At 41.7% G+C, this 14,333-nt stretch overlaps 1 protein-coding gene across 1 annotated transcript in view; it reads right to left on the reverse strand.

The window, feature by feature from the left end:
- The window catches only part of LOC134456500 (ankyrin repeat domain-containing protein SOWAHA), a 42,432-nt gene extending 28,684 nt beyond the window's left edge, over positions 1–13,748 (reverse strand). Inside the window, exons 1-3 of the mRNA XM_063207864.1 lie at positions 13,529–13,748; positions 10,841–10,902; positions 7,049–7,351 (exon numbers count right to left, since the gene is read on the reverse strand). Of these exons, the coding sequence (XP_063063934.1) occupies positions 7,049–7,351; positions 10,841–10,902; positions 13,529–13,652 (489 nt within the window). The 5' untranslated portion in view covers positions 13,653–13,748. The remainder of the gene's footprint in view (positions 1–7,048; positions 7,352–10,840; positions 10,903–13,528) is intronic.
- Positions 13,749–14,333: the final 585 nt, after the last annotated feature.

Genomic DNA, 14,333 nt, shown 5'->3' on the forward strand with positions numbered 1-14,333 from the left:
TCATGCGTTCTCAGCATAACGGCCTCTTTCCTCCTAAAGGCCGACTTCCCTCTTCTCTACAACTCAGTGTCTGAGTGTGCATGTATACGTATCTAGTGTGTGAAAGTCATCAATGTTGTGCCTTGGGTCCTGTCTGAAAATGTCTCAGTGTACCTGCATTATGTTTAGCTTATCAATGTTCAATGATGTTTGATGTCTTCAAGTCTGTTGTTACATATGCTTTATGTTGGTTGTGACAAGCTTGTGATGGGAATGAATTTCCCCTTGGGGACAATAACAAAGTCTATCTATTTCACTGTAGGAGTAAGAGTGTAAAACACTTAATCTTCAACACATGCACATCACACTGCTGATGCTGGCTAACAACACAAACCACACAGCTTCATTTCCTGAAGCTAACACCACTGTACACCAAACAAAACAAATGAAGACTTCACTGAAGACTTTTGTATTTTCACTTTTCTAACAAAAGAACAAAAAAATAAAACTTTAAATTACAGTATAAATATGGTATGTTGTATAAAATTAGACATGTGAAATAGTGTAATTACTGTGTGTGTTTTGTGAAATGTTTTTTTTCTTTCTAATTACAGTGGCTCCCACTGATTAAATGTCAAAAATCTTTTGATGTGAATTCTGCTTTTCTTTTCTTTCGAGAACAAGTATGTTCAATTTGAGAAAAGGTTTGGATCAGTTCTTCTGGGACCACATTATTCGTGTTGAGGGCTCTAAATTAACCAAAATGGCCAGTAGATGTTAATCTTAGTAGTGAAGCGAAGCACACACTCACTAATGGGTCAAAGTGGCTAGTACGTTGTTCTTTTCTATCAGCCAAACTGAATTTTCACCAGCATTTGGCCGGGTGGCTGGTGTTAATTTAGAGCCCTGCTCGTATTATCAGACAATATATGACCAATCATTAGCGAACGTGGTGGGGGCGAGAGAGTAGGCAGTGTTGCCAGATTGGGCTGTTTCCCGCCCAATTGGGCTGCTTAGGATGGCCGTGTGCGGGAAAAAATGGATTTTGGAGAAGAAGAAAAAACGCCCAATTTTTGGCCATAGAAATCAATAGAATTGGGCGGGATTTAGTGCTTCCAGGTGGGTTTTGAGCATTTTTTGGGCTGGAAATCATCGAGAGAGTGGAGTGATCAGCGAAGGTGGTGGGGGCGAGAGAGTACTGTAGGGTGACCAGCGAAGGGGGGGGGGGGGGGGGGAGAGAGAGGAGTGACCGATGACTCATAACATCCCAGCAGACTACACACTGCAAGGAAGTGGGTAAGATCAGATTTCAAACTTCAACAAAGTTAATGACATCCGACCAGTAATCGTTTCTCAATTCGGCAGTTCCAGACCCTCCAATACAGAATCAGTGAAACAGTGAAAGTGAATAGTGGGGAACGCCCAACTGGGAAACTCCTACTCCACCATTGTCATTGTGACACACCACACAGCACACAACAAAATGGCATTTATGCCTCACCCATGCAAGGAAGCAGCCCCCAATGGCGCCTGAAAGGGAGCAGTGCGGCGGGATACTACCATGCTCAGGGTACCTCAGTCATGGAGGAGGATGGGGAAGAGCACTGGTTAATAACTCCTCCCCACCAACCTGGCGGGTCGGGAGTCGAACCGGCCTGACTTCTTTCTCATTACTGCCCTGCAGTATGAGGGCATGGCAACACCATTCTTCCATAGAGGTGCCTCATGTGAAATTTTATACCATCATGTTCTTCTCAGTCCAACATTTGTGTGTTTTGAATAACCTTACTAGGCATAAACAAAGACATTAACGTCAACACTCATCCTCTGAAGAATAACAGCAGGTTGAGCAATATTCCTGGTTGAGCAAGGAGTCATATGTCATAGTCCTCTGGGCTGGTCTATATATATAAGCTGGCAGGGAGGGCAGAGTGAGCACAGAGACGGACATTACATTAGGCAAACCTAGGCAATTGGCTAGACTGGGGGGTGGGGAACCTTTTTCATTCGAGGGGCCGTAAAAGTCCTCTAAGGGCCGTGCTATGAACACAAACCAGGATTTCACCCTGCACTTCAGGTCTATAATTTCTAAGATTCCTTTACAAAACATTCTGAAGAAGGCTGCTGAGGTCGAAACGTTATCCTGCCATGAAAAAATAAAACACAACCAAAAGGATTCTAAGTGTGCGGACTCCTCACTCTGAAAACTCCTTTACAAAACATGCCATATTTCATGTGAAGCTGCATAACATTAAAATGATATCAGGGCAGGATAAAACGCCCCACCCCTGGCGTAGAGGCCCCAACCAAATCCGCCCTCCATAGGGGCCCCAACTTTCACACCAGCGGCGGTAAACACACAAAAAAGTAAACCTGATCTTAATTTGTCGCTTATGTAAAATTGCTATAGTGGTGAGAACAAATAAAAGTCTATCTATCTAAATCTAATCGAAGATCTAAATGAGACAAAACACTAAAATAGCACTAAACACAGAATGCTATGTCTATATAATGACTTTTGAGGGCCCCATGTTTATATTTCGCCTAGGGCCCCAATATGACTACATCCGCCCCTGGTGGTGAGCAGAAGAAAGGCCAAGTCAGATGTGTCTGACTCTACACCGTGAACTGCTGAGTCCTCTGATAATCCCAGCAGTGTGTGTAATAATGTCAACAAGGCCGTAGAGATAACACAACACAACCCGTCTCACCCGGATAGCTGACTCAAGTTGCTTAGGAACACCTCACCACACTACACACTCCTCCCAATGTTATTTGGCATGTCTGTGGGTTTGGGCTGACTACAGTGTTGCCAAATGTCTCTGATCATTTCCAGCCCAAACACTGCTCAAAAACTGCCTGGAGACACCAAATTTCACCCAATTTCAACCAAATTGCATTGATTTCCATGGCCGCAAAACTACAGAAAAACCAGCCCAATGGCTGTTTTTGAACTTTTTTTTACCCGTAGACGGCTGTCCCAAGCAGCCCAATCTGGCGGGCTACCGCCCAATCTGGCAACACTGGTTGACTAACTGGCTAGCATTCTTTTCTGCATTACTCAAATGAAAACGTCTATTCTGCTCGATAGGAGATGACCTCATTAGCCTTGTGACTGCTTATCATCATATGGTGTTCATAGACTTGGTAGAGGCACATGAGCAGTGACTGTGGCATGGAGAAACTCTCTCAATGGGCTTTCATTAACATCTGTTTGTGAAATAATATTCAATATCATCCGAGCGACAAGTTATCCAACAACTGCCGCGATTGCCACCTGAGTAGCATTCAGGAATGAATGGTATTCAACACAAGCCTGTGTGCCGATGTTGAAGAATTGGCCTTGTACAATGTTACTAAGACAAACAGGCTACGGGAGGAATGATAACATGATGAAAGGGAATACTGACATCCACTTCCTAAGCTTTGACATCTTTGACTCAATAGTGTCAAATAAGATTAACCCTTTAAGACACAGTATTGTACATTTAATGTTACCAGAATTGCAATGACCAAGTCGTAGAGATGTCCGATATTGGCTTTTTTGCCGATATCCGATATGCCGATATTGTACAACTCTCAATTTTCGATTCCGATATCGGCCGATACCGATGCCGATATATGTGGGTTATTTTTCCTCATAACAAATTTTAGGTAACATTACAAATCTGCTGTTGTGTAACAAAATATGCTTAATTTTATTGTAATGCCCCACTAGATGCATTCTCGAATGCAACAAAGCTTTCCAAATATTAACATCGTCTGTGCAAAATAGAAAAATAATTAAGGAGAAAAGTGTACAGTAATTCAAGCATTATTATATCGGTTTTGATAGGTCAAAAATCCGATACCGATATTGACCGATATTACATTTTATGCTATTATCGGGCCGATAATATCTGTGGGCCGATATTATCAGACATCTCTACCAAGTCGTAGTGCATTACTAAAGGCCCTGTGTTATGTCATAGTATTGTAGTACTATGGTAGTTAACTTTTCAATGACTATTACAGCGTGACACTGGAGGTAAGCTTACTGAGTAGAGTAGAGTAGAGTAGAGTAGAGTAGAGTAGAGTAGAGTATCATTTCTTTATCCCAGTGGGAAATTAAGTTGTCAAGTAGCACACACACATACATAAATACAAAAAGACATTGTCCACGAGACATTAAACACATACTTACACATAAAATAACTGTGTGCATTAAGGGGCTACGCCTATGACCTCTTGTGAATACACCTCCTCCTCGTGGTATTTTTATAAATGTCCCAAAGAAACTGAAAAGCAGCTACAGGAAGTGAAACTGAGACTTTTATACAAGATTTACATGCTGATTCCTCCTGAGTTGGCATCTGGACTTCAAAGACAAAACACTGAAGTGATGGTTTTGCCATAAAATATTTTGCTGTAATATTTTGAAGGAACTTTCACAGACACCTTTATATTTGAGAAGAATTGGGACTCTACGCATCATCCCTCACTTAGCTTGCAGGTGCATCACGGTGGGACAGACGTCACTGGAAAGGAGAGGCTGGAGCACACTGCACACCGACCAACGTTTCGGTGTTGCTACACCTTCTTCAGAGTCACTCGGGTGTGGTCGGCTGTGTGCATAAAATAAAGTCTTGAAAATTTAAGATGCAGTGTGCTCCAGCCTCTACTTTCCACATTTATATTTGATTTTGTGGCAGACACTGTGACTTCATTTCTGGGTTAATTAAATAAGACTTGATGAAGATGATGTTCCCTATAACTTACTAAAGATTATCTGTGTTCATAAAATGATAAATTAAGACATGAAGCGAAAGGAGGTCGGGATTGGGAACAGTATTTTCTTTAACCCATTTTGTCCTAAGCCCTTTTTGGGAAAGGGTGCCCTCTGCCTATTAAATCCTAAATATGTCAGCCTCCGAAGCACATACAAACATGAAATAAGTTGCATTTAAAAGCTAGAACCCTCGTTTTGCATTAGAATGTGTTCATTCAGCTCTTACATACCCACATTTTTTGTAAAATCCCTCAAATCTTAAGAGCCTGTATGCAGCGTATATGTCGCTCCAGGACACAATGGGTTAAAATGACATCAGGGTTGCCAGATGTGATTGAGGATTTTGAGCCCAATAATTACTCAAAAAGCCAACTGGAGGCACACAATCTATTGATTTCATACATCTACAGACAAAACCTATCCAATATAGGTATAGTATATATACTGTATATATTTTTTCAAAAACTGCAGAGATGGTCATCCAAAACAACCCAACTGGGCAGTAAACCGCCCAATCTGGCAACCCTGTTCATGGTTGTACAGCCTTTATGTAGTCTCTGTGAATAGAGAGCAGTGTTTGGCTGTTGCATGAGTGTTGTAGAGTCCCTTTGTCTGCGAGGCATCTACAATTGGTGCTGTTTGAGCCAGGGCAGTCTTTGGTACTGATGCTGCAATAAGCCAGTTAACCCGTTAACACACAGCGTTATAAATTTGCTGTTACCAGAATGTAAGCAAAGAAAGGGTCTGCGGCCTGCGCCCGTTTTTGTGGTGTGGCGGTGCGTTGGCTTTGGATACAGAGCTTTAGAGTAATTCAAAATCAGGAGGTCTGAAACTCATATGAAAGTGGTTTTGAATTACTCCGTTACCAGAATGGCAATGACGAAGTCATGGTGCATTACTAAAGGCCCTGTGGCGTGTCATAGTAGTGTAGTACTATCAGAGAGAGTAGAGAGAGAGAGGTTCCATTGGCCCATTGTTTCCGGGTTCTATTATTGGAAGGGGGGGGGGGATCCCCCTTTAGGCAGACCTAGGCAGACCTAAGGACTGTTCTATTCAATGCTAGGGGTATTATGACACGTCTCTTTAGGCAGACCGGAACCTGGTCATGTTAGGTGTCCATAGCAACCTATTACACATTGGCATATCTCTATACTTAAAGAATATCTGGTGTAATAGTGGTGTAGTACTATGGGAGTTAACTTTTCAATGGCTATTACAGCATGCCACTGCTGGAACGGCGTGCATTATGGAGCTACGAATGGAGCTATAGTTACAGTAACTGCCTGTAAAGAAGTGAAACAGTGGACTCAAGACACTAAATGGAAGTAGGTGTGTGAGTGGGCTTGTGCAAATGTGTGTTTTGTAGTTTAAATTGCACACATCGAATTGGAAATAAAGTACTGTACACTATGAAGAGGAGATGTCTGCACTTCAGTCAAACTCTGTTAAAGGCGCAGGTGCACCGAAACGTCAGTCACTTTGTGCACCACAATAAAACACCTCTAAAATGGTTCCTGGCCCTGGGTCTAGTCACTGTGAAGTAGCCCAGTTTGTCTTGAAACCGTAAACTAGTGTTTGTTTCTCAACGGGGGCATTACAGCCCCCCAGGGGGCGGTGCGGATACAGCTGAGTGTGGGCGGGGCTTTGTTCCCATTAGGGGCATTAGTCTTGTTAGTTTTATTTTTCAATACTAAGGAGGCGTTGGCAGATTTATGATGAGGTCAAGGGGGCGTTTGTTTAAAAAAAAGGGTTGAGAACCACTGCTGTAAACTATGACTTTGACTTTTGGAATACCCTGCATATCCAGTTTAGGCAGATACAGCACATCAGATGACATTTCAGAATAGATTGACATTCTAGATTAGTGTTATAATGTACTCTCTTTGGTTGCACCAGATTATCTGTCCTTATCTGAACATTTCTAGAATGCTTCAACAACTGTTAGAAACTGAAAGCAGTTGTTGAAGTACTCAAAACATGCTACACTACACTTCATCTCATCACATTGCATTGTATGTCTGGTGAATTTAATGCAATGTAATGCAATGGCTAGAATGGTTTTCAAGAGCATTTCTTGAAGGTTGCATGAACTCTTTCAATAGACAGCCAGAGACAGATAGGCATCTCTCTTTTTTGAAAAAAAAGGTTTGCACACTCCTTTGGATTATTTGGCATGCCAATGAACGAATAAAACGAAAAAAAGAACTTAAATGAGAAAAAAATCCAAAGGAGTGTGCGAACCTTTTTTTTTAAAAACAGCACTTTTTTGCTCAGCACCAGGAATGATAGGCGTTTCCTCACCTGCTCATCAGTCACGGTGATGGTGACTGTGGGTGCGTCCCAGGCCACAGCCGCAGCGGCTCTCGACCTCTCCTCCTCCTTCGAGTCTGCCTGACCCAGACGGCCCTCCCCATCGCAGGCCGGGCTCTGCTGCTCCTCCTGAGAGGAGAGACCTGCGGAGGAGGAGGTCCTCTCTTCGTCTGGAGAGGAGGAGGAGGAGGAGGTGGTGGAGGAGGAGGTGGCCGGTGATGTTTGACCATCATGTCTCTCCTTGTCCTGAAGCTGTTGCCGATAGCGCTTCTTCAACACCAGATATTTCTCTCCCTGTGGACAGAAACATGTAATGACAGGCAGGATCAAAATAAGTACAGGAAGGACTAAATTCACACCAGCCAACCGGTCAAATGCTGGTGAAAATTCAATTTGGCTGGTAGAAAAGACCAACCATTTATTGTAGAATACAACTTACTAGCCACTTTGACTGGTTGTCAGTCAAACTGTGTGGCTAGTAGGATTTAACCTCTACTAGCCAAATAGGCTAGTGATGAAAAAAGTTAATTTATAGCCCTGCTTACGGGTACAGGATGGAATTAAAATTACTTCCGATTTTTCAAATAAGTGTGCAAAAATAGTAACTGATAATAACAGTGTTTCACTCTAACGACAGTGAAAAGAACGTGCCAGACAGAGATGTACTTGAGGAAACCTCAAGAGGAAACAGAGCTATCATTTACAACCCTGCTCACCACAGACCAAAGACCATGCCAATGGTCTAACTTCTGTTAACCATGAAAGTCATAACATGATTAGCAAAACTGCCCTCAATATAAACAACTAAGGCCCCAGCATTTTCCTCCCGTGTTCAATAGCCATCATACTGTATTTAAAACAGGCAGACTGACGGAGCAAAAACGGATAAACGAATATCTGCATGCAGATAGAGGGGAGTACATGTAGAGTCGTGGCTGTAAAGTGTTTATGTGGAAAGAGCAGGGCTTGACATTAAGTTTTTCACTTGCCGGCCACTGTGGCTAGTGGTTTTCCCGAGTCACTAGCCATCCAACTATTCTACTAGCCACCAATTTGTCTTTTGTTTTTTTATCATGACGCTGTAGGGTAGACTGAGTACAGTTGAGTACAGGGTACAGTTGAGACAAACCAAATATCTCTGCATAACAACTTAACTCTGATCTAATTTTTGCTGTGGACATGCGCATCGATATCCTCTTAGATCATGGGAAATTTGAAACCAGGACAGAACGCAGATCCAAAGATATTGGGGAAATGCTGTTTTCGACAGGTCAGATTTACTTCACCAGGATCCTTCAACAATGAATATCTAATGACCAGTTGTTAGCCTCTTGATATAAGTTACATGATTGCAAGCCATGATATGTGCTCTAAAAGCAGACATATTTCCTGACATCATAACAGTTAAAACCATTTTTAAATCTTTATCAATGTATGATCTGGCCAGAAGGGGACAGTTTAGACGCTAGCCTGTAATGCTAATTTCACTATGTAAAACCAATGTAAAGATGCTAACGGGTACAGTTGAGTACAGTATTTTGCTATCGGCCATGCTATTAGCTCCCATGGCTATTACCTTCCATTGATTAGAATGGTGTCTCAACTGTACTCTACTATGTCTCAACTGTACCCCACCGTTTTTTAGCTAGGGTACAGTTTGGACAAAAGTGCACCTTTTTTGTTTGATTAATTACATAAACATTAAACATCCCATAGATATAATTTATTGATTACATATTTGCCAACATCCTGAAAATATGTTCTGTCCAAAACAACTTTCTTTTTAGGACCTTTTAATAGTCTAATTTCTGCGTGGAAGGGGACAAAAATAAAAGTGTACCCAACTGTACTCAGTCTATATCTATCCTCAGAAGAGGAGGTGCTTAGAGCAAGAAGATAAGTGCATGGGTTTCTATGTAAATAAAATAAACAAACAGAAAGTGAGTAACTGAGCTTTTTCTTGAACTTAAACAAACAATTGATACACAAGCGGCAAAATGCAGAATGTACGCTATATGTCATACCACAGAATAGCTACCAGCCAAATTGGCTAATGACACTGAATTTGTTACCAGCCACAGCCAAGTTTTACCAGCATTTGGCCGGTTGTCAGGTGCCAGTGTCAAGCCCTGGAAAAGAGCTACAATGATGTAAATATGAAGAGCTTCAATGCAAAATGACGTATATCTATATTGGAACTAGTGGTGGGCCGTTATCGGCGTTAACGTGCTGCGATAATGTGAGAGTCTTGTCGCGCGATAAAGAAAATATCGCACGTTAATCTATTCTCAAAATATAGATTTGGAGTTTGGGTATGCACGTCACCATAGCGTTTAATTGACAGACGCGTTCAGATTGCGCTCCAGTCGTTTCTCCTCTCCACCTGTTGCTTCAGCAGACCTACTAAATATGAAATGTTTGCATGCTGGAAACATTAATCACTCTCCCGTGGTAGATGTTGTTTGAGTGCTTTTTCATAAGTGGTAGACTAAAGAGACATTGTTTGAGGTGAAGCACAAAGATACATTAGGCTATTGTGTGTGAGTAGGCTACCAGCCCGACATAGCCTTCATTTCCTCACGCATTGCATGGAACACATAGCCTAAACAACTTCCAGAAATCTTGCCTGTGCCATAATTGTAAAACATTCCGTGTGATATGCATTTTGAAGATGGTCAAACTGAAACTGTCAATATCTACTCTCGCTGAATGTTTGTGTTGTAATCGCGCACATTTGCGACTCAGTGAGATATTCTCATGTCAAACGGTAGGTAACAATCCTCGCGGTTGTCGCGCTTGATTTTTTTTTTTTTGCAAACTGAATTCTTTTTGAGCTGTAACTCCTCTGGCATTCTAACTCTGAGAACACCTGGCCGGTTTTGCCCAAATCGCCGTGTGCCAGTGCTGTAGGTTCTAGATAGCCAGTTGGCTGGCTCTGCTGAGGGCTGCTGCGCCTACTGCGCGCAGAGCTCCTCCTTTTCTTAAAGGAGCCACTGCTCTTTTTTTTACAGTCAGTGGCAGATTCTCTCTCTCTCTCTCTCTCTCTCTCTCTCTCTCTCTCTCTCTCTCTCTCTCTCTCTCTCTCTCTCTCTCTCTCTCTCTCTCTCTCCATTAGAAATGCTGAATCGTTGAGGTAATTTTGTTTAAATAGTAATGATAAATATAAGTATTTTAAATAATACATAATTTTGTATAAATGTAATGTTTGACAGATTTATCTGTATTTGCCTCTACAACTTACAGCGCTGTTCATTTTAAAATTTCAGTAGGCCTATCTTATGCTTCATGCTTGTGCTTGTACTTGTGCATATGCTTTATAACCAAGTATAAACATGACCATTTTTTGAAGATGAGATGCATTTTGGAAAAAAAGATGTGCTTTGGTCTAATGCGCGATCTGTCTTAAGAAACCCCAAGGTTTTTTTTGGCATTATTTCGCTAGCGTGCCTATTCTGAATGAGCCATTTTGATATAGATTAATCTAGATTAATCTAGATTAATTTCATAATTACAGTGAGATTAATCTATATTAAAAAAATTAATCTATGCCCACCCCTAATTGGAACATTTTTGGAAATAGGTTTAAAAAGTATGTTCTCAAATTATTTGAATGGCAAGCATTCACACAACAGGATATCTGAACAGTCATTTCCAATAATAACATCCAAAAGTCAAAAATGGTGGATATGGTTTTGCAACGAAAATGGTTTTGCAACGAAACTCTTCATATTTCCTCATGGTTGCAAAGTAAACAGTTCATTCCATAGTGTTGGCAGGACTTACATTCTCTGATTTCACCACTGCGATGCGGTCGATGATGGCTTTGAACTCCTCTCTGTATTTTGCTGGAGAAGGAATACCATGATGATTAGTATCATTTGTATAGAAACAAACTGTTTTTGGCCCTTAAAGAACCCATGACAAAATATGAAACAAAAAAGCTTTTTTTTTCATTTGACTTGCCCACATTGGTATAGTATAGTATATATCGTAGGCCTATTAGTATATCTTTTATTAAAGACATTCAGATTTTAGTTATGTGCATCTTTGTGATTAGTAATGTTGATCTAAACATTCAAAACAAAAACTCTCTGTCTGTCTGTCTGTGTGTTTATGTGGGAGAGTGGGAGTGGCTGAGGATGGTGGCACTGCTGAGCCTGAGAAGAGAAATCGCTTGAATCACCAAAAATGAGAAAAGGGCAGTGCCTCCCTCCCTCCCCATTCCTCAGAGACGACTACACGGGAAACTGAGTGAAGCGTCTGTAAACGGAGTAAACCACCACTTCCTGTTACCCTAAACCTCCCGCGTGGATCCACACACCAGCACGGTGTACACACAGCCATACAATTGAAAACTGTATGCTTTTAGACTTAAACTCTCCTGATAAAGCATTTCAAACAGCAGTTATAAACCTCTGTTGTTTTAAAGACAGCTGACCCATTTCAAGCAAAAGCATCTAACTTACTTTGAACTACTAAGACAGACCGCATTCCAGCAAGAGTAAACAGTACTCGAATTTGTTGTCCCAAGGAGCAACTATTTTAAGCTGTGTACCCCACCACACTATACAAGGAGGGAGGCTACTTGGCATCCAGAGCTATTCTGAGTTTTAAAAAAAGGTTTTTGAAAGAAATATTGAGGAAGTGATGAGGAAAGTAAGGGGTCAGGTTAGCATTTGCATAACCCATTGGCATTTCAGACCTTTCCTGTTTCCCGTCACACTGACACCCTACTGTCACATACACCCCATACACCACTAACAACAGGCAGAGAGAGGCGGACTTGCCATCAGGCAAACCTAGGCCAATTGCCTAGGGCCCAGACCAAATCTGTCCTCCATAACGACCCCCAACTACTGTCACACCAGTAGCGGTAAACACACACAAAAAATTGTCTCTGGACCTTCATTTATCACTTACGTAAAGTAATCGAGGATATATGAGAGAAAACATTAAAACAGCACCAAAACACAGAATGTTATGGCTATATGATGACTTGTGAGGCAGGGCCCCATGTTTATATTTCGCCTAGGGCCCCAAAATGGCTACATCCGCCCCTAACAACAGGAACTCTGAAGGAAGCGGACACTTAAACACATGGCCGACAGGAATCTAGTACAGGTTATGACCGGCGAGACCTCACAATCAGCTGCTAATCTGGACACTGGACAGTCTTGACGAATCACATATGGGCAATATCCACGCACAGAAAATATTGAACTATAGGCCTACTGTTGCAAGTTTGTTGGTATACAATTATGCACCTTCATAGGCACAATATGGTAACATAAAGGATCTTTGTGGCAACCTTTTATGGTACACAAATCTGGAAAAAGAGGTTTTGTACCTGGAGATACAGTAGGCTTCTGTAAGTTACCTCACAGAACATCACATTGTACCTCAGAGGATACATTTTATTCAACAGAGGGCACATCATTTATTCTGTAAAAGGGAATGCCCCAGCAATAAGCTTTGCTGTCGCCAGTGGGACTTCCATTTCTCTATATGCAGCATGGATGCCATGCATTGCTCCCCTTACCACACACTACTACTAATCACACACCTACTGTATGTGCTCTGATCAAATTAAAAAGCTGTAATTACAGGAGTGTGATTAAATGACACATGTTTTGCGCAGTGTCCTCAATGAGGATGGTGATTATTTAAAAGCCATGTCAGATGGTGGTGGTGGCCTGGATAGGATAGCAGGGCTTTTCCAGCCTCCGAGGTACACACACCACACCACTGTCCTACGGCAGCAGCTGGACACAGCTCTGACCTCTTGCTTCAAGGTCAAACCAGATTATTATCATTTAAGGTATTTAGGGTTTTAAACGTGCCCACACACTTCTTTTATCTGTATAATTGTCTTTTAATTATGGAACGTTTAATTTTAATTGACCTAAAAATCTCTCCACCTCCCCCTCCAGCAGTTGTTGTCCAGCATACATTATGACTGATGTAGACATAGAATTAGTAGGCTATTACATCTGGACCATTCACAACATTAAAACGTTTGTGGATCACATGAACAGGCTATGGAGAGAGTCCATCAGTTGGACTTTCTGCACATGGTGATTATTACATGTTGTCTTTCTCTGGCCCAGCCAAGTTTACATGACAGATGAAGGAGAGTTTACCCAGGCCAGGCGCTCCCAACCAGTGAAGGGGAGGAAATAAGTGAATTCCAAGCGACACTGTAACTATTCAGAGGCTGTCTAATACGAACCAGATGTTTCTCTGATGTTTTCCCCTATTTTTGCGCTTGTTTCTGTGAAGGCGCCATTCACCAACAACAACGTTGTCAAATATGTACCTTCAGAAATATACTTTATACAAAGTTTATAGATATACTATTAAAATCGATGAATGTATGGGCTTTAAATGAAAGTCTGACCACATAGGGCGGCGAATAGACCATGCAGTGTTCTGTAATGTTATTCACAGCATAGATACGCTAAGGCTACTCACCCCGCAGTTCCAGGTCGTTATGGCTTATGAAGGGTTTATACTTTTTTAATATATCTGCGTTTTTAACTCTACCACCTACAGAATAAATGTAGCTCAGCAACGCCTCCTCAGTGACATCTCCCATCTCCTCGGAGAAACGAGGACTTGTCGACGACGACAGGATATAATTTTAAATCCTTGACACCTTCTCCGTAGCCTAGGACCCGACATAAGCTACCAACATTGCGCTTTTTTGGTAATTAATATACCCTATTGGGCGTCTCGCTTCCTCCCCCAAATCCACTAAGTGCACCGCCTACAATTTAACCCTTTCGCGCCCTCTCAGAAAGCTCGAGACGTCTCCAAGCTTGCATCCGCCTCCGCAACAGGAGATGCTGCCGCTGTCTCCACTTCCTAGCCTACTCTAGCAGTAAGTTATGACACTATAAAACTCTTGAAAAATCTGTTGATGAAAGGTTTAGCTCAGAAAATAACAAGCATATTCATGATCAAATAAAGGGTTTTTTGTTGTTGTTTTGTTGAAAAATAACTGACTGTCAGTGTAAATGTAATCAACTAACTACACCTACATTGAAAACCTGAGGTAGGCCTAGTCATGGGTGGGTAGTAGCCTACATACAGAAACAAAATGTTTAAAGTTTTTGGGGCACACCTGATGCCAGTTTCTGGTATCTATCCACATCCTGTAGCTGCATCCTGCAGGCATCTAACTTCCTGCATTCATTGATGGATTTGAGAGGCCTATAAACTTCTCAAATTTCCACAACTTTCTTCCATAATTCTTTTGAGTGGCGATACAATTGAG

The sequence above is a fragment of the Engraulis encrasicolus genome, chromosome 10 (assembly GCF_034702125.1).
Source record: "Engraulis encrasicolus isolate BLACKSEA-1 chromosome 10, IST_EnEncr_1.0, whole genome shotgun sequence".
NCBI lineage: Eukaryota > Metazoa > Chordata > Actinopteri > Clupeiformes > Engraulidae > Engraulis > Engraulis encrasicolus.